This window comes from Hydra vulgaris, chromosome 02, assembly GCF_038396675.1.
Source record: "Hydra vulgaris chromosome 02, alternate assembly HydraT2T_AEP".
In the NCBI taxonomy this organism is placed as follows: Eukaryota; Metazoa; Cnidaria; class Hydrozoa; order Anthoathecata; family Hydridae; genus Hydra; species Hydra vulgaris.
Window position 1 is genome coordinate 9,858,162 of NC_088921.1, and position 22,236 is coordinate 9,880,397.

General features: G+C 28.7%; 2 protein-coding genes across 2 annotated transcripts in view; both read right to left on the reverse strand.

Moving 5' to 3' along the window:
- LOC136076723 (usherin-like) overlaps window positions 1–22,236 on the reverse strand; it is a 765,758-nt gene that overhangs the window by 443,053 nt on the left and 300,469 nt on the right. The gene's annotated exons all lie outside the window — the stretch shown is intronic.
- On the reverse strand, window positions 6,948–7,832 carry LOC136075820 (uncharacterized). Its single transcript, XM_065789258.1, has one exon. The coding sequence runs from the start codon at window positions 7,830–7,832 to the stop codon at window positions 6,948–6,950; it is 885 nt and encodes a 294-aa protein (XP_065645330.1).

The following is a 22,236-nucleotide window of genomic DNA, read 5'->3' on the forward strand; positions in this document are numbered from 1 at the left end:
TATATGTATATATATATATATTTATATATATATATATATATATATATATATATATATATATATATATATATATATATATATATATATATATATATGTATATATATATATATATATATATATATACATATATACATATATATATATATATATATATATATATATATATATATATATATATATATATATATATATATATATATATATATATATATATTATATATATATATATATATATATATATATATATATATATAATATATATATATATATATATATATATATATATATATATATATGTATATATATATATATATATATATATATATACATATATAAGCTAAATGTCACCCTGCTGTTTTCTCCCGTGGAGTCTTCATATATATATATATATATATATATATATATATATATATATATATATATATATATATATATATATATATATATATATATATATATATATATATATATATATATATATATATATATATATATATATATATATATATATATATATATATATATATATATATATATATATATATATATATATTTATTAGAAGTAGGCATTTTTAGGGAATTTTTGAAAACGAAATACATACCCAGCTAAAGTTGGAGCAAATATGCTAAAACTTAGTCAAAATTTTTTTTAGGTCAATCGGGTGACTTTTAAGTCCTCCTCAAGATTAAAGTTGTTAAGAAATTGTACTTCAATTAAGGTAAATTAGTGTGTGTTCAGGGTGTTTGAGGGGGATTTAAATGAAAAAATTCTTTCCATTTTTATTTGTTTGTTTGTTATTTGTTATCTATATTTTTTATTTTAAAAGGGTATGTCATCATGTTTTTTACATATTCTTGGTTAAAACAATATATATGAAAGAAAAAAATGAAAATTTTATGTTACGCATGGTTATGAAAATCGGTAGCAATAAAAAGATTCTTATAAAATAATGCAGAAGAAAATGTGCTGAAGATCCTGCACTGTATTTTTTAAGTCACTAAGAGATTTTATAAACAAATTGTATTTGAAATTTCATTACATTATTTTATTTTTGTAAATAACTTTCGTATTTTCTTGATTGTTATTTATCGAATTACAATATAAAGTAAAATTGTATTGAAATTTTTAACTAATTACAAGCCATTAAAGCTATTTAGATTGAATACAAAAATGGTAAAAAAAATTGTAAAAGATATTGGGAAGAGAAGGTTTTTCAGATCAAGCAAAAGCAAACTTTTTATCATAAATGAGGCTAAACCAGCTATTACATGTACATATCTAATTTAAAAAAATTTTTGAATTTTAAACTTTATGTTAAAAATTAGAATATTGATTTTTTTTTTCTTAAGGTCTTCAACTCCCTACTGGAATGGATATTCTTTAACGCATTGCCTACAGAAGATCACTACTTCCCCATAATGTTAAGAAGGCAAAAGATTTATCATGCCCTCCTAACAAGATTTAGGGTTACAAGAGATGTGAAGTAGATGATTGTGAATGCATTTTAGGCTTAATTAAAAGATCATGGCTTAAAGCGGGATTTCAAGTAATATCAGATAAAAATATTATCAAGAACCTAATGAAGATGGACAAGATCTATTCAGATTTGAGTAGAAATAAATACAGAGGATCAGCTAGAGACAATTTTAATCAAGGGGAGTTTATTTCATTTTTAAAAAAGCTGTTTTGGATTGGTTCTACAGATTTACAGAACCAAATTAGGAAAGATAAAAAACGCTCAGATAAAGATAAGCACGATGATTTAACTTTTTTGAAAGACCAGGAAGGACCGAGACATTTTAGTTTGGGATCAGAAGATAGAAAATTTAGCAAAAAGGTTTTATGTTGTTTTTAGTGGGTTAATTTGACCTTTTTTATTAAAATTTGCTAATTTAACATACATAATTTGTTAATACACATACACCATGTTAAAATAAATTTTAGGTTTCTGAAGGTATGAGGAAGAGGACAAGGCTAGAAGACGAATCTCCTAAGATTGACGCTACCTAAGAATTAGACTTGAGTTTCACTGACACTAGCGCTGATTCTGATTCAGAATTTGAACCCGAAGTTCGGCATCATAGAAGAGCAGATGATTGTAACATTACTGCCAAAGTCCCTATGAATATTTTTGATGGAAATGTATCTATCATAGCTACAGCAAATGATATCTCCCCGAATGTCTTACAAAAAGTAGCTGGAGCAATTCTTTAAGATTGTGGAGTTGATATCGCAAAATGCAAAGCCAGTGCTTCAACAGCATTAAGGAAGATGAAAAAAACTGCGAAGGATACGGCAGAAATTGCTAAATTAGATATAAAGAAGGCCGTGGAAAATAGCCGTTATTCCTGTATAATTCATTTTGACGGAAAGACTTTGTTTGAAATGAATTAGGGTAAAAGACTGAAGAATGAAAGATTAGCTGTGCTCGTTAATATTGAGGGGGTGTCGTATCTTTTTGGTGTACCTGCCTTGCCGTCTTTTTCAGGTAAAGATATGTATATAGGAATCATGAAAATACTAGAAGAATATGACCTCATTTCAAAAGTATGTGGAGTATGCTTTAATACAACTTTAAGTAATACTGGTTCTAAGATAGGATCACTTATTAGGATTGCAATAGAGGTAGACAAATACCTTCTTCTACTGGCATGTAGGCATCATATCATTGAGCTTAGACAGGTTCATTTCTGTGAAGCAGTGATAAAAGAGAATAGCGTAGGGCCTGAAAATCCCTTATTCGTAAAGTTCAAACATATGTTTGAGAACCCTAAATTCGAATACGACAAAAATAACCTGACCTCTTTTCATTGGAAAATCGTTGAAGGAACAGTTTTGAAGGAAGGTGCAAGGAAAACTTTAGATTACTGTGAGATCTATGTTACTAAAAAACGCAATATGAGGAATGACCGAAGAGAGTTGGCTGAACTAACCAAGCAGTATTTATCCCCTTCTGCACATTTCAAGTTAAAGAAAACTGGAGCTGTTAATCATGCTAGGTTTTTAGGCAAGAGTTTATACTACCTTAAACTTCAGCTTTTGTGCAAGCAACTGACATTTGTGCAAAAAAATGATAATCTACGCGAAGATTTAAAACTCATCTGCGAGTTCATAGTACGTTTTTACACAAGGTGGTACCTTCAAGCACTTAAATCGATTTAATCTCCTGCGTCTGACTTTGATATACCACATTTTTTGATAAACAACTTCCACTCATTGGACAATTAATTTTTTGTTTACAATTACAATTTTCTGTAGTTTTTTCATTTAGGATATCGTTTTTGTTTAACAAAGCCTTATTGTGACCTTTTATAATTCTTTCCATATTTTTTGTGCAACTGTAGCTAACTTTAATTGTATTTCGATTAAAAATTTTATGTAATTTATTAGAGGGCGGGAAATGCTTATCGACCAATTTTAAAAACACATTTCCTATGTTAGTAGAAACATTTTTGCTATATGGGGGGTTGAACCAAATTACATTTCTAGTTCTATTTCGTTTTTTTGTATTCTTTTTTTCAGGGTCAAATTTTAGTTCAAAATTTTCAAAACCGCGTTTTTTTAGGGCATCTTCAAATATTCGTTTAGAGGAATTGAATACATTTTCATTTGAGGAGTTTTGGTTTAGTCTGTTATTAATTGAAATCGGGATTTGCTTTAGAATTTGGGGTGGATGGTTAGAGTTAATATTAATATATAATAGTTCATCGTTTGGTTTTTTGAAAGGCTTATATGAATTTTCAGAGAGGTTAAATGTGACATCAAGGAAATTCACAGTTTTTAAATTTATGTTTATTTCAATTTGAAAGCCAATATTTTTAAAAATTTTTATAATATCTTTTCTAACTTTGTCGAGCTGTGGACCAGATTTTCTACGCATTACTATTAAACCATCGTCGCGATTAAGGCCTAAATCTTTTATATTGATTATTTTACTTAACAAATCTAAAATATATAGTCCAACAAATTCACAAATTTCGGCTCCGTCATAACTGCCCATAGTTACATCAAAGCAGTCATGTATGTTTTTCTTTTTCCAAGTTTCCCCACCCCAAATTCTAAAGCAAATCCCGATTTTAATTAATAACAGACTAAACCAAAACTCCTCAAATGAAAATGTATTCAATTCCTCTAAACGAATATTTGAAGATGCCCTAAAAAAAAGCGGTTTTGAAAATTTTGAACTAAAATTTGACCCTGAAAAAAAGAATACAAAAAAACGAAATAGAACTAGAAATGTAATTTGGCTCAACCCCCCATATAGCAAAAATGTTTCTACTAACATAGGCAATGTGTTTTTAAAATTGGTCGATAAGCATTTCCTGCCCTCTAATAAATTACATAAAATTTTTAATCGAAATACAATTAAAGTTAGCTACAGTTGCACAAAAAATATGGAAAGGATTATAAAAGGTCACAATAAGGCTTTGTTAAACAAAAACGATATCCTAAATGAAAAAACTACAAAAAATTGTAATTGTAAACAAAAAATCAATTGCCCAATGAGTGGAAGTTGTTTATAAAAAACGTGGTATATAAATGTGTTGTTTCTTCTAAGAATGTACCTGATAAACAATATATTGGCATAACAGAGGGTGAATAAAAAAAACGTTTTGCCAATCATAAGCAATCTTTCAAAAATAAAAAGTATTTAAAAGACACCATGCTGTCATAATATATATGGGAATTAAAAGAAAAAAATATTGATGATTTTATACTGAATTGGTCTATCCTTAAAACAGCACCTGCATATAACAATATTTCCAAAAAATGCATACTATGCCTACAAGAAAAATTTGAAATAATTACACATGCAAATCAAGAATGCTTATTAAACAAAAGATCGGAATTAATTTCTAAATGTAGCCGCGAAAAATAAGTTTTTCCTAAAAAACTATAAAAATAAATGAGTTCAATTAATATTTACATTAACTACCCTTTTTAAAAAAACATTTAAAAAAATAGCATAAGTAATCATTTCTAAAGAATTCTTTTTATAATAGTGTCAGCAAATTCCACAAATGTGTGAAAATTTACAGTAGTTAAGACATTTGCAACTTCCTGCAATTTAATTTTTGGTATGAATTGAAGTTTTATTAATTTGATCATTCATTTCTGATGAATTTTTGTTGATGAAACACAGTGTAAAATGGAAAAAAATTTTTGTTAAGTGATTTTCTACTAATATATATATATATATATATATATATATATATATATATATATATATATATATATATATATATATATATATATATATATATATATATATATATATATATATATATATATATATATATATATATATATATATATATATATATATATATATATATATATATATATATATATATATATATATATATATATATATATATATATATATATATATATATATATATATATATAAAGACCTCAGTGGAAAAACCGGCGTTGTCACATCTAAAAAGTATTGAGAAAGTATTTATTGATCATTAATAAAAGTCTTTATTTAAAGCAAATGAAATTAAGCAATTTAAAAAAATTTACATTATAATTATATATATATATATATATATATATATATATATATATATATATATATATATATATATATATATATATATATATAGTTATATTTGTATATTTATATTTATATATAATGTTGAAAACAGTTAATTTGTTCATTTATTCCTTTAAAAAAATAAAAGACGTTCCCCGTTTGCGAATTTTTGTATTTTATGAACGTCCGTCGTTGTTCAATCACAATTTTTTTTCTGAATTATACAGACAGGTTAATTTATATAGTAAAAGTAAATCAATAAAAGTAAAAACTACCATATATTTTTTCAAAAGAGAACAGCTAGTTTGACCGAGATACTATTTTCTAAAGTTCGGACACTATAAACATTCCAATCAAAAATCCGCAAAAAACATCTAAAACATTTAAGAGTCATTGAAATAAATTTCTTTGTTGAGCAAACAAATTTATTTTGATGACTCTTAGATATACTAAATCTAAATTACTTTCAGGTTTTTAAGGCTAATTTAAAGGTAATAATATACGCAATTCCTAAATTTTTATAGATTATTTTGATTAACGAATTATTTCAGAGCGGTGCAATTAAGTTCATTTTTTTTTGTTAGTGGTTCACACGCTTTTTTTACAATTAACATTTCTGTGAATCGTTGTTTTTATCGTTTAGTGACGCGTTGTTAAATAATCCATAAGTGACAAAAGCTATTTTTTTTTAAATTTCATTAATTCTCAAGAATAAGAGTACTTAATAAAAAAAAAAAAAAAGCAAAGTTTTTTTTTTTAATTTTGTTCTTTAATCTTTAGTAGTTTTAAAGTAAGTACAAAGTGTTATACAGTGAACGTGAACAGAACATAGGATAGCATAATATGCAATATAATAGACTGCTTTTAAAATATTTAATCTTTTACATATATATTGTAAATTGCTTATTTGTTATATAATGCATTAAAAGCTACGTATTTTGGAATATAGAAAAAATACATATATATTAGGTTTAAGTATCGACATCTTTTATAGAACGCTGGAAACTGGCAGAACACTAAAGGTCTTATTATCAAGAAACCATTTTTTCGTACCATATAATATTTTTTTGTTTAATTTCTTTGTAATAACTTCATATTTATAAGCCACGTCATATCCACAGTCTGTTCTCTGTTTCGGCAACATAAGATAAAAGAATGCTAAAAAGCAGATAATTTTAAATTCTCTCAATAATATAAGTGCTGACTTTGATTATTTTATTCAATATATTTTGTAGAGGGCCACCGAGAGCCATCAAGCCGCCCGGAACAAAACCTTTTTTGGCGCCCTTATAGATTTTGCTTCATATATATACTTAGCATAGAAGCAAAAAAAAACATAATGCTTATATAGCTACTTTAACTTTATTTTATTTTATGCTAACTAACCACAGCATAAACAATTCCTAATTTAAATAAAATTTTTGAGCTTTATTCGAGGCAAAACTATAAATTACTTTATCAAATGACAACGATTTCGCGAGATCATTTTCAATAGACAACCTCATAAGATTTGAAAGTCGCTCATGTCCCATGGTGGCTCTGAAGTGGTTTTTTATAATCTTAAGTTTTCTAAAAGATCTTTCGCCCTTTGCAACGGATATTGCCATTGTGTGAAAAATGAGCAAAAGTATGCATATCAACGGGAAAAATGGTTGTAAGCCTTTGGAATACATTTGATTTAAAAGATTGAGAGAGTTGCCTCTATTGAACAAAAATGATGCTTTTGACCGGTCAAAGTGACAAATTTCCTCAACAAGATTATCTTCTTTAATGTCAATTGAATAGAATTTCGCAAGTTGACGAGCTTTATCAACATGTGAAGAAGGGTCTTCCGACTGAAGCCAGATAAAGAAAAACTGAGAAGAAACCTTTTTCACCACATTAAACCTTGATTGAATTTGTAGAATTATGTGGTCAAATGCCACGTTGAAAATATTTACTTCAAAATTCTTTTCTGTATCGTCAAAGTAGGGGGCTGTATTTGATGGTTCCTTATGGAATTTTTTCACTCTTCTTGTGCGTTTCACTTTAAATTCTGTATCAAAGCCTAGGTTTCCAGCCACTAGCTTTGCTTCAGTCAAAATACAATTCCACGACAAACGAATGCGACCTCGGTCATCTAGAAGTTGTTGAATGAGGATGACTTCTTCTTCAATGGTGATTGACTCCGACTGGAGACATTGACTAACACCATCAATATTTTGCAGTGTCTTATGCCAAATGGTCAGGAGAATTACTGGTTCAAATGATTTAAAATATTTTCCCGTCGATTTCGCTTGATTTAGCATGTCCGTAGTTAGGTCAAGTTGATTAACGGTTTTATCCAAAGCAGCATTGATTTCTTGTGGTTTTTTCACTAAAGGTTTTACAGCTGCAATGTGGGCTGATCATCTAGTATCTGAGAGTTTGTGAAGTGATAAAGCATTTTCATGAAGAAGAAATTTCCATCTTGCTGGGCTGCAACTAAAGAACACGTGAAGGGCTTGGATATTGCCTAAAAACGTTTTGATCTCAGCGCAAGACTCAGCAGCATGAACATCAGCTAAATTTAAACTATGCGCACCGCAAGGAATGTATAAAGCGAACGGATTTTTTTCCAGTATATGAGCTTGGGCTCCATTATAAATTCCATTATAAAGAACAGCCATATTAATTGTCGTATCCTTGGCCTCTCAATTTTTGTAAATCGAGATTCACTTTCGCTATAACATTGCAAATTAAATAAGCAATATCTGCATCTTTCTTTTTCTCCATATCTTTAACGCAGAGAAATTGTTCTTTAACTTCCCAAATCATCTTACCCGAGTTGAATTGCACAAATCGAAGAATAAACGTGATTTGTTCGGTGTGAGATACATCTGGGGTCCTATCGGTAATTATCGTAAAATATACGGCAACTTTTGCTTCTTTCATAACTGCTTCTTGAACTTAAGTAGCGCATTCACTGATGATTTCGTTTTGTGATTGCCAGGAGAAATATTGAGCTTGCATTCCGGTTCCCTTACTTTGATGACGAGCAACTGTTTCAAGATGATTCTTTAATGTTTCATTGTGACAAGAAATAAGTACAAGGCAACTTAAAAAGTTCCCTTTCTCTTTCTTCTCAATTGGCAAATATTGCCCTAAAACAATAATTTCCGCGTTAGTCAAATGTATATCATAGAAGTTCTGTAATAATAAAGAATTTATTCTTAGTTATTTAGAGTTCTGGCTTAGAATATTTACCTCTTAATGATAAGTTTTGAGATGCTAAAAATAAAGTTGTATATAAAATACAACGAAGAATTTTTCGCCATTTGGCTGCTTTCTTTCCTAGTGCCTTTTGGAACTCTGAGTCAATTCCGTGCTGATTGACAAGAGCTGAGTGCAAACTCTTCCAATTGAGATAATGACTTTAATGAGCTGGGTTGCTATGATGACTTTTGATACAATCACTTATATTTCTCCAGTCATTTGTTATTCCTCCATTCCAGCGAAGAGGAAGAGAACATTCCCCATCACATTTCACATCAAAATGTGATGGGGATCGATCTCTGTATTGATGAGTTCGTATTTTAAAATTTTTTCGAGGAATTATAAATAATAATGTAACACGAGTAATATATACATTTCAATGATGGCATTTTAAGATTAAAAAAACTATTTTTATTTTACTTCGGCATCTTGCGCCCCATCGACATCTGCCGCCCGGGACAACTGTTCCTTTGCCCCCCCCCCTCTCTCGGCGGCCCTGATTTTGTATATTTTAAATTTTATTCAATACATTTTATATATTTTAGATTTTAACAGTATGCATAATTTTGAAACTTTTGCTTTGCAAACAAACTCTTTCAGCAGATTTCAAATAAATATTATCATTTTTATATGATTTTTATGCACAAAGTAATAAAAAATATTCTTGGAGAAAAAAAAGTTTAAAAAAATTTAAATGCGCATGCACTTTCGTTATTTAATTTTAAATGACGGAGGTGTGGGTGGTAAAATGGGATGTGTGCATTCCCCTTTAAATTTTACTCTAATTGAGTTAAGTGATCGTGATTTTTGAAAGATTTTAATAGAAAAGAAATCCTTTCTATATGTTTTTTTAGAGGTGTTGTTTAAGTAATAACGGAAATGTGTCTTCATCAGCAAAGTATTTTATAGAGGTGGTAATATATATAAAAATTACTTTAACTTCACCGAATTGTGTCGTCACTCGCAAAAATGCGAGTGACGGCACCATTAATTTGCTACAACGTTGCATATAGCAGATTTGCGACGTTGTAGTAAAGCTCTAAGAATTAAGACAACAACATTCATATGAATACTGTATTTGTATATAAACTATCGAGTTTGTTAGGGAACAATATGAAACAATAAAAGAAACATTAAACAATACTAAAAAAAATGCACAGAGTCAACTTAATCAAAAATATTTAAACGAAGAAAATGAAGCACGAAAGAATAAAATTGCTGTGTTAGATGACCAAAGAAGGAGAAATAACTTGCCATTTGCAGGTATTGAGGAAACCGAAAGCGAAACATGGGAGAAAAGTGAACAATTAATTAAGAATCTAGGGAGAGAAAAACTGGATATTAAAGAAGGTATACAAATTAAAAGAAAGCATCGTGCTGGAAGAAAAGAACACGAAGAAGGTAAGCGTAGAAAGCGAGTTATTGTTGTCAAGTTTCTCTATTTTAAAGATTGTGAAAATATTCTCGAAATATACAAAAAAAAGAAATTGCGGAAGAAAAACATATATATAAACGAAGATTTCAGCGACGGACAACTAGCATTCACAAACAACTTTTTTGACAAGCGAAAGATCTACGAGAACATCAGGTAAATTCTCTAAAGTTGTGTACAATAAAATAATCACTAAGCCATCTTAAAACAAAGTATATTCACTGTTATTTATAACAGAATAAAAAAAGTAAATAACAATAAAAAATGAATTCAAAAAATAAAAATAATTTTGAAAATGCTTTTAAATTTTTTCGAATTAATGATTTTAAATCGAATGAAGAATCCGATCCAGACATAAATTGCGGAGGAGGAGTACTTTTTTATTTACAAAAAAATATTTTCTTTAAAGTTAGAGGCAATATGAGTGTTTCTGATACGGATCAAGAAAAATCTTAACAATTGAACTAATAAACTAAAATTCTAAAAACATTATAATCAGCTGTTGTTATAGGCCCTCCAACTGGAAGAACAAAAAATCTTGGTAAATTTTTGAAATACAATCTTATAGAAAAAACTAGTTAAAAGAAAAAAAAAGTTATATTTTGGGTGACTTGAATTTAGTAACTTGGATTGTTTTGAGTATAGCGAAAACCAAAACATAAAAACATTTTATAACAATTTATTTGAAACCATACCAATAATAGATAGACCAACTAGAATCACAAATCATTAGTCGATTTTAATTGATAATATATTAACCGCAGACTATTTTAATAAATCTCTTAAAAAAGGAATTATAAAAACTAATGTTTCTGATCATTTTTCAGTATTTTTTTTCTATTAGATCAGAATAACAAATAAAAAACGATGACAGCATGACAATAAAAAAGCGAATTGTTAACAAGTGTAACTTAAAATCATTCAAATATCAAATTTTACAGCAGGGCTGGAATCACATAAACTTTAATGATTACATAAACATTTTCTATAACACATTTTTTCAAACTTTCTTTAAAATCTATGACGCTAATTTTCCAATATGTGAAATTAATCTTAAGGCCAAAGACATTATCTCCTCGGATCACCAAGGGACCAAAAAAGTCTTCAAAACTAAAACAAAAGTTGTATAATAAATACTTAAAAACAAAATCCGAAAAACGTAAACAGAATTACAAAAACTACAAAAACTTTGTAGTTTGAAAAACTTCGCAAAAATGCTATGAAAAATTATTATTCTAAATGGCTTACTCAGCACAAACATAACTTCAAACTCGTCTGGGAATTTATGAAAGAAATTACAGGAAAGCAAAAAGTAATTTCAACCTCTCTTCCACTTTAAATAAAAGTTGCAAACAAAATAACTAAAGATGCTATTAAAATTGCAACTGAATTTAACAAACTTTTTTCCACTATAGGAGCAAATTTATCAAACAAAATCCCTTTAATAAATTATAAATTAACAGATGAACTTCAAACGTCAAACTCCTTACATTTTACAAACCTAACGCTTAAGGAATTTGATATAGCTTTTAGATATAAAGTAATAAATCAGTAGGACCTGACGGTATTAATGGAAATATTGTGATAGGCACTTATAACGTCATGAAAGATATTCTTTACAAAATCTTTAAATCATCAATTAAACAAGGTTCTTTCCCAGACTCTCTGAAAATAGCAAAAGTAATTCCCATTTTTAAGATAGGAGACCCAACCAATATAATAATTTACAGACTTATTTTTGTTCTTCCAGTTTTTTCAAAATATTAGAAAGAATAATATATAACAGAGTGTACACATACCTAATTACCAACTCCTTTATGAAAATCAGGACGCTTAAAAAAAAACAACTCAACCGAACATGCTATTCTTCAATTAACACGTTGTATTAACTAATCTTTTAAAAATCAAAAATTTACACTTGGTGTTTTCATTGACTTGTCAAAAGCTTTTGACGCGGTTGATCATAATATTTTGCTTAAAAAACTTGAATGTTATGGCATACCAGGAAAAACTCTAAGTGGGCTTGAAAGTTATCTCTCCAACCGAAAGCAGTTTGTTTTTAACAAAGATTCCCAACCTCAAACATTAATGAACATAACTTATGGTGTCCCACAAGGATCCATACTTAGACCACTTCTTTTCATTATATATTTAAATGATCTTAACAAAGCATCCAATTTAAAGGCTATAGTTTTTGCAGACGACACAAACTTGTTTCAGTCACATGAAAATATAAACATACTTTTTAATAATATAAACAGAGAACTTAAACAAATTTAATTTTAGTTCAAAATAACTCTGTTTAAATATTGAAAAAACGAAATAAATACTTTTCCATCCAAACTATAAAAAACAGATACTGCATGTAAATATGCCTGATCTTTTTATAGACCATGTCATCCTAAAAATAGAAAAAGTGACAAAATATTTTAGGAGTTTTTTTATTGAAGAAAATCTGTCTTGGAAATCCCACATCAATAATATTTCTAATTAAGTTGCAAAATACATTGGAATTCTATACAAATCTAGAGGTATTTTAAACAAAAACAATTAACATAGTTATATTACTGTCATATTAATTATGCAAACATGGTATGGGGAAGTACACATAAAACTAAACTTAAATCTTTTTAATGGCATTAGAAACACTCGACTCGCATAGTAAATTTTAAAAATCGTTTTTCGAACTCTGAACCGCTTTTTTAAGCAATGGACGTCTTAAATGTTTATTAACCAAATGTATTTAATGTTCTGTGTTTTATGTCCAAATGTAAAGAACTTATATCCCCCGATGTTTTTGTAAACCTTTACCAAATTAAACCCCAAAACAAATATAACCTACGTAATAACAGATTTTAGAAAAATCTTTTTGCAATAATAAACAAGCTCAATCTTGCATATCTTATCGTGGACCTTTTCTCTGGAAGGAAATAATACGACCTAAATTTGTTTTTTCATCTATATTGACTTATTCCTTTTTCAAACAATCTATTAAAAAAATTTTTTCAACAAAATATACTCTTGATTTTTAAAAAATTTTTTCAGTTGCTATACTGCATATTGATTTGTTATGTTTTATTTTGAGTTTCACTTCTAAAGTATGTAGAGTATTAAATTTATGATATATTTAGTGATTATATATTCTCGGTATTTATTTATTTTATATAGTAGAAAAAAATAGAGTTTTGTTAAGGACTTTGTGATAAGGCCATTACGATCTTCTTGAAGTCTTGCTCGCATAATATTATAAATCTTGGTGTAAATGATATTATGTGGCAAATAAAAAATAAAAAAAGTTTCTGAAAATCCTTTTGCATTTGATTATATCTTAATTTCAGAAATTATTTTTGTTCAAGTTAATCAATTTATTTTTTAGACTTATAACCTTCATAAAAAGATAAGATATTCAAAATATGAAAATAATTTACTACTATAAGTTTTTATAAATATTACCTGTTATAAAATATTATTAAGATGACACCTTTCTTAATGTTATGCTTTTTTTTTTTTATAAATTAGGGTTTAGATGTATATAGCCGTTCTATTGGTTTAAGGTTAAGTTATTATATTGGTTCAAGAATAAATTATTCTATTGGTTTAAGATAAGTTTAGGTAAGCTATTTAATCCACAACATATCTAAAGCTAGGCTGTTTAACAAGCTATGCAAATTACAGTGTGTGTTTATGAAATAGAATTTACAAATTGAATGAAAATAGAACATGTATGATAAACTGATAAGACAGTGGTAATTTTTTCTTTTTTCTTTTTAGATATTGGCAGGCTGTACTTGACGACTTTTTTTAAATTAGTTTAAAAAAAGTCGTCAATATAAGATAAACTTTCGTTTAATGATTCCTGCAACGGAATCGCAAGAACCTTAAACTAATTTAAAATAATTTTTATAGAAGCATTTTCCTAGAAAAGTTTTCCTTTTATTTTAAGTTTAAAAAATTATTTTACATATAGATTTTTATTTTTTTAATAATTAACTTTTATTCAGAAGTTAAATTGGAGTGTTCAATTTTTGTAATATTTTTTTCTGAAAATATTAATTTGATATTATGTTATCAATGTGAAAGTACATGGTGCGTCAGCTATTTGAGAACATATTTCTAATTTTTTATTAATGATAAAAAATCAAACAGAAAAATCAATTATATAAATAATATAAGATAAACTATCGTTTAATGATTTCATTCAATGAAGTCCCCCTCTACTTCAATAACAGTTTCGATTTGAGACCTAAACCGACTGCAAGCGTGCTTGAGATTGCCCTCGTCTATGTTTTCCGTTACTCGGACAATGGATTCTTTTAGAGAATCTTTGGTGTTATGGGGATGTTTATTAACATCTCTCTCAACAACGCCCCACACATAATAATCCGTTGGATTCAGGTCTGGAGGGTTTGGAGACCTCAATTTTAAAGTAATGTGATCATAAAATGGTCCGCCAACCATTCCTAAGTGTTTTAAGCCTTATGTGCTGGTGCAGAGTCTTGTTGAAAAATGTAGAGTCTTTCATTTCTTACTCCATAGATCCAAGGATAAACAACAATAACCAAGACTTCTATGTAAGCAGAGTAAGTGACTCTTGGTCCTTGCAGAAAGAAGTGTGGTGGCATCACATGTCGTTTGTTGCTAACAACCCCCAAAACCATAACAGTTGCAGGAAATTTGTCTGCATGACTGTTGGAACTTTGCAAGGGTCATCACACAGCCATCTGTTATTTCTTCTATTTACTTTTTAATCTTGATCAAAGTTTTTCTTATCTAAAAAAAACCAAAGCACATCTTGCTCAGCAGGATGTTTCAGTTTGTTTAATAGCCACTTAGACCTTACTAAACGATTCACTTTGGTGGTCTCGGACAGAAACTGACCTCTCATCATCACATAAGACTTGTAGCAAAGATTTTCATGAACAGTCCTTCGAATTGTGGCTTCTGAAACACCCAGGTCTTTTGCGAGGGACCTTATTGACTTTTCAGAGCTCTCGTCAACGATACTCTGAACTTGATGAATAAATTCAGGAGTTCTAGTCGTGTCTGACCTTTGCTCGTTCTTTTTTCATTTAGCAGCTTGATTTCAATCACCATCATTTTCTTCTAACTCTTTGCGAACTTAAAGTACAAAAGATCGGGCGACTTTAAGAAATTGTGCAATTTGTTAATCGCTATGCTCTGCCTTTAATGCTACAATTACCGCATGTCTATTTATTTCTTGTGTTTATCTGTCATTTTTAATGATCTGCAAAAAATAAGAAAAATTAATGTAACAATAACAAATGATGACATTACGCGATGTTCTCAAATAGCCGACGCACCCTGTATAATCTCAAGATTTAATTAGGATGTGGTACATAAACATATGGTTTGTTTTCTTATTCGCCGTTCCTACTCGTCATTAATTTATTTTAATTATGCGGTAATAAACTATACCGCCATTACGGAGGACAAACAATCGTAAAAAAAACATAAACAAATATGTCTGCCATGTCAACAGAAAGCGAGTAGTTGTCAAAGCTTGATAAAAATGCAAAGCAAAGATATTTGAAAAAAAATTAGTTTTATAGGTCGCGTTGACCCGTATTTTCTTAAAGATAAAGATTTCTCTGATAATATAGATAATTATGTAAATATTACTCATCCTGATATTGTGAACTATTTTTTATTTGCTCCAAGTCCTCTATCTGCAGATCAATTAAAAACATATAAAGCTGTCGATTCGTATAATCAATTTGTATCAGGTTGGGTTATTAATGTGGATGTAAAAGAACTTGATAAATATTTTCTTATTCACGGCTGGGTAGGTTTTTTAAATATTAGTTTTATATATATAAATTTAAACGACATTCATACTTTTAATATTCTTTCCATTTTTAATCTTAGGTAAAACATTCTCAAAAAATGAGCGAATTACCCATGAATTATTTCTGAAAAATCAGGTAGTAGAATATGTGCACATTGCAATTGTGTGGCTGGTCTACGAGAAAGCTGCTCACATATTGATACGGTACTATTTTATATTGAATGTGCAGTTAACATCATAAGTTCAAAAGCATGTACTGAGGAAAAAGCCTATTGGTTACTACCAAGCTCTAAAAATATCGTATACAAGCCTGTTGCAGATATTGATTTTACCTCACCCCAATCATTGCAATATAACTTAAACAATAAAGTACATGAAATAGATAATAAAAAAAAAAAAAAAATTCGAAAAACTGTTTCTATTCTAACAAAGGAAAAAACTAATAAAAAGTTTTTTTGACTTAAGCCAATGTGGAACCAAACCAGCTTTTCTTTTTATTGTTCCTGGGTTTACTAAACCTTATGAACCGACAATAATAACAGACAAATATCCTGAATCTTTGCGGGATCTTTATCAGAACAATAACATTATTTTCAAACTATGAAGAACTCTTAAATACTTGTAAAAAGAAAAAACTTATAATAACTTTAAAGCAGAGTAAAAATGTTGAGAGTGGTTACACGACTTTAGACAAAAACTAAAAACTGGTTCTACTTTAGAGCAAGTCGTATCACTGTTTAAAAAATTGGCAATGTATGATGTGCTAACATCACCCAACCACCAATCAGTTTGATTATGCAAATTTGTTATACAATTCAAGCAAACTTTTGCACAGTAGCAACATTAAGGGGACATGACCACGAAAAAGAAGCATTTGTTTTGTATTCAACAACCATGGAAAAAAGCACTCTAATTTTTCAATAAGAAATTGTGGTTTATTTATTTCAGTACAACCTTTCCTCGGAGCATCGCCAGATGCAATTGTTAACTGTGATTATTGCGGAAATGGTTGTTTAGAGATAAAGTGTCCCTATAGTGGGAGAGATAAATGCATCAGCGATTTACTCAATTATAAAAATTTTTGTCTCGAGAATAATGAGAGTTATGTAGCTCTTAAAAAGTCACATAAATATTACTATCAAGTAGTAAACTGTAAAAGTCAACTCAAGTTTTACAGCAAGAAAAATCTCTAAAACAAAGAAATACCAGATAAAAATCAACTTATATTAATAGAGCACAACTACTTTAAAAAAGAAAACAAATTTTTTAATGAGAATGATTACTGCAAAAAATAAGTTGTAACTTTGAAATATGTATTGTATTTAATTAAAAAATATTTTATTTTTGATTATAAATTTTAGTTTTATAACTATTCCACTGGAATTGAATTTATTAAAGAACAAACAATAACAATTTTGTCTAGTGTGCATAATCCAGAATTTTGTATATAAGTAGTCCAATCGCATAATACTTTGTAGAACTTGTTACGTATCAAACCAATAACTCTCTCCATGTGTACTCGTGTACAGAAGCGATATTTCGGGTTGATCTAAACAAGATAATTGTAGTTTCCCTTTTTTAAATCCTGAAATCTTTGATTTCCTACAATAAAAGCAAACACTATCAGCAATGTTAAAATCTCTATCAGCTAAAGCGATATCTCCTGGAAGAATGTTTTTTAAAATTGAACAATGCTCTGATAGGTATATATTACTGATATGTTCTCCGGAAGTCTTTGAAACAAGTGTTATCACACCTTGTAGGCTTACACCTATTAAGAATTTAACAGTATTCTTATGTTTGTATTGAGACCAATTTGTGTGTAGATTTGATGGTTTATTTATGAATATTTTAAAACAATAAATTATTACCGCCAATTTTTGAAAATAATTTCGGAAACATAAAGGCATAGTTGCAAGAAGTTCATTGCGACAAGGCCATTTAATTAAATGTTTCAATCTGAAGTACATAATATCAGTTCACCTTAAAAATAATTTTGAGGGAGTTAATTTTGAAATTCCATATCTATAAGCAAGGTCTCTAATAGATAGATTTAGTCACAATCTCATTAGTGTTAAAAAAATTCTTCAAAGTAGGATAAAACTGAGTTTTCATTTTCGTTGACAATAGGCTTCAAAAAGTTAAACAAACAGCATAAAATTTCCAAATTTGGTAATCTGGTGTAAAAAGTTACTTTTGAATCTGTATCAAACCATTCAAAAGTTCCCACGCGAACTAAATTTTACTAAATTTGCACGCAAATCATAAACAAGCTTGTTTTTATATATAAGCTCTCTTTCTATTTAATTTATATTTTCGACAGTTTCATCAACACTAACATCTACTAAGTTATCGTTATAATCTTTTAGACTCTTTCAGAAACATACGCTTCATTATTTGTTGAAGTTTTATTCATTTTGAAAATCTATGAAATCATTTTCAAATGCAACTTCAGAATTGTCTAAATCAGGGGTACTGCTACTGTAAGCCTTAAAATTATTTTGACTTGATAGCAATGAACAATTTTTGTGTCGTAAGTAACGTTTTTTAGAATGTTGAACTCTAAACTTAAACTTTTTGTGCCCTAGATTTAATCATGGAACCCAATCAGGATCATTCTTTGAGAAAAGTGAAGAAGGTTTTCCTAAATAAAAAAAAGGAAAATTTTGAACATGCAATGGCATTATATATTCAAAGTTATAAAAATAAATCAAAGGTGAAAATTTACTTGTAATAAAATGGTCGCTGCAGATTCGAGTGTAAAGGACTTCAGAATTAAACCAACTCTGTTTATGACATTTATCCATTTATCTCTCCCCTTTTTTGATAAATTTTTACCTTCTTTATCTTGGTTACAAATTACTTTTGCTAAACAAAAAAAAGATTTACTTTTTTCACGGTCAGAACGATTTGCACACCCGAATACAACACAAAAGTTCACCATATAATAATATTTTTTCTGTAACAAATGTTTCCATATTTATATTTATAGGATTTTAATTTGATAAAAAAAAGAAATTAATCAAGTAAAAAATATTTAATTATTTTCCATTTTTTAATTTATGGAAATATATAAACAAATATATACTATGGATATATATATATAGAATCACTTCTAATCAACAAGTATTGGTACTGGTTTTTCATAACATTCTTTCTAGATATCTTGGCTGTATGGTTTAATCTAGCTTTGCGAATTTCTTTATTTAGAGCCTCTTGTGACTCTTCAGAGAAGTAACTAATTGGCAGTTCTAATGCCTCAGATATCTGCACACCATGTTCCAAGAGTTTATGAACAGTTGGGGGAATCACATCTCAGCAATAGTTTTTGAGTAGAAGAGCTGTAGTTTCATAGCAATACTGGCCAAAACTTTCAGAGTTCAACTCATAACAGGAGCATACTGCTATTAGGATTGTCCTCAATCTAATAATTACATCTACGGCCACTCCCGTTATATCAGCGAAAGTTTCAGCATTTTCAAATGCTCTTCTGGCAATGTTTCCATCGTTAGTGTTGCCAAAACTCTGTTTGGGCATATCAACTATAAGACTTAGCTCTTCTCTAAACCTCAGTTGAATGTTCGTTTTTTTACTTTTTACTAATGCTTTTTCAGCAGGGGATTTGGCAAAGTATTTTTTAATGTCTAATTTATATCCTAAATGTAAAATATATTCAAAACATCTGAGCCAGCAATGCAGAGTAGAAAGACCAAAAGATAAAGCTTTTTCATTGATTGGTTTAGATCTGATCAATGCTGGGTTATTAAGTTCACTGGGCTTAGCTCCGCAAACATTACATGATTGCGAGGACAGAGTGTTAGTGAGGGCATTAACCACTTTACCATCAAACATGGTTAAATCTAATTTGAACTTAAATGTGATAGTTGTATCCGGTTTGCCTTCCTCTATTTCTAACTTTACTTCAAACTTGACTAGTCTATTTATTTCTGCTTTTAAAAGTTCATATTCATTTCTTATCAATTCTTCCTTTACTTTTTGATATTGGAGATGGAGGGGTCTACAGTAATGTGTACTAGAGGGCTTTTTATTTAACCATACATTTTTGTTCATGATGGTTAATTTAAGTGGAACAACAGCTGTCTGGAAAAGACTTTGTTCATTAACTTGGGCTTCACCAATATTTGTATCAGTGTATTTTTGTTTATAGACACTTTGACTGGAGGCACCATCAAAACCACCTTTAAAATTAAGTAGACCTTTAAACCTCCCCCCAATTTCAGCATACATTCTCATAGAGTCTTGGCATTCCGTAAAAGTTAATACCCTTGTCAGAGTATGATTAAACATACCCTGTAAAGAAGTTGAAGCAGATGTTTCTGTCACAATTAAACCCTCAGGAAAACATTTGTGTCTCTCATTCTTAATTTCATGAAGTGAAGGATAAATATCTGCATTTTGTATTATCGATGAATTTCTAATAATTTGATACTGTTCATCCGAAAGGTCACACTGAATTTTTAAGCTCAAGGCATTTTCGGTTTTCATTTTTTTCGGAAAACATATCTTTTTGATTTTATCTTTTTCAGAGTTCGTAGCACTTTTCACAAGATCAACGAAGTCTTTTTTGCTAGGATCTCTAGTGGCTTTTTTTACTGAAGCTAATGCCAATGCTTCAGCAGGATGTTCAGCCAATTTGGCAACCTTAAACAAGATAATATTTAATATTTAAGCTTGTAAACTATTTTTTTAACTAGGTTGAATTTAATTTACTTATTAATACCTTAGATCTTCTGCTTTTATCACCTAAATCTTCCCAGTTCTTTCACTTTCTACCTGAACCTGATGCAACATTTTTTTTGTTAACAGTAATATTTTTGTTCAATCAAGTTCGCTCGTGTTCTAAAAGTCTAGAGAAGGTTCTTGCATACTTCCGCAACTTTGATCGGAATTTACATTTAAATATTATTAGAGTTTTCTTTAGATTTATCATTTCAGGTTTTTCAATACTTTCATAGTATAGACCCTCCAGTCTACAAAATTCACGTAGAAGAGCCTCGAGTAAGTTATCATGATTAATTCCTAACTCTTGAATTATAGGAACTAAATGTATTCTTTTCATGTTGAATGTAAGCAATGAACAATTTTAAGTTATTTTATACACAAGTTTTAATTTTAAAACGTGCACTATGCCATCAAACGTTGTATATATTGGTTTTTGAGGTTTGATAATTAGCACCATCTGCATGAGCATGAGTTTTTTACTAATAGGAACTAAATGTATAATTTGTGTAATGAATGAAAGCAATGAACTAATATTCGCTACTTTATACGGCAAGTTTTAGTTAAAAACGAAAAAAAACACACAAAAAAAACCGAAGTATTTGAAAGGTCTTATTTTAATTGGGGCAAGTTTGGGCAAATGATTTTTATTTTTTCTGCTTTCATATATACCTATTAATGGGAAAATATTAAAACTACCATAGAATCTAGTGGAATCGTTTAGTTTTTAAACTAAACTCATAATTAAACTAATTTAGAAAAATCAATTTATGACACATTTTTGAGATCTCAGTAATGAAAAACTAAAAACAAAATTTATTGTCAAAAATGCTGTTAGTAGTTGCCAAACATCTTAAACATATGACTTCAAATTAAATTTTGAACTGTTTTTACCCATGTCAATCTTAAAAGAGTGACACAAAAGCTAGATTTTTTTGAACGAGTTTTCCAATAAATAAAATAAAATGAATAAGTCTCGGAAAAAGGCGGATAAATTGGTGAAATCTTAAAAATCGTTCACAAAAAAGTTAATTATAGACTTTTAGTGGTATTTAGTAACATTATAATTAAATTAATTAATTTCCAGCAATACTTTTTTTATGGGGGGTTTTTTGCCATTTTTTATGGATTTTGACTCACTGCGCGCCTCACAGGAAAAGGTACCAAGTCTTAGTTTCTATCTACAGAGAAATTTGACATAATAGTTAGTCAGGTCAAAAAATTCAAAAACCAGATTATTGTTTTTTTTTATATTTTTATCATATTACAATACATATTAGGTAGTTTTTTGTGGAAAAAATTTTTTGGTAGTTGCAAAAAAAGATTTTTTTTAAAAGTGGAAAAGGTACCAACTCTTCATCAGAACTGTTTTGATAATGTTCTCTCCTCTAGAAGTAAAGAACTCCTTGCTAATTATTTTTTTATGCTGTATTATTAACGTTTTAGCGTGCAAGTATATAATACTTTTTATTTTTGATCA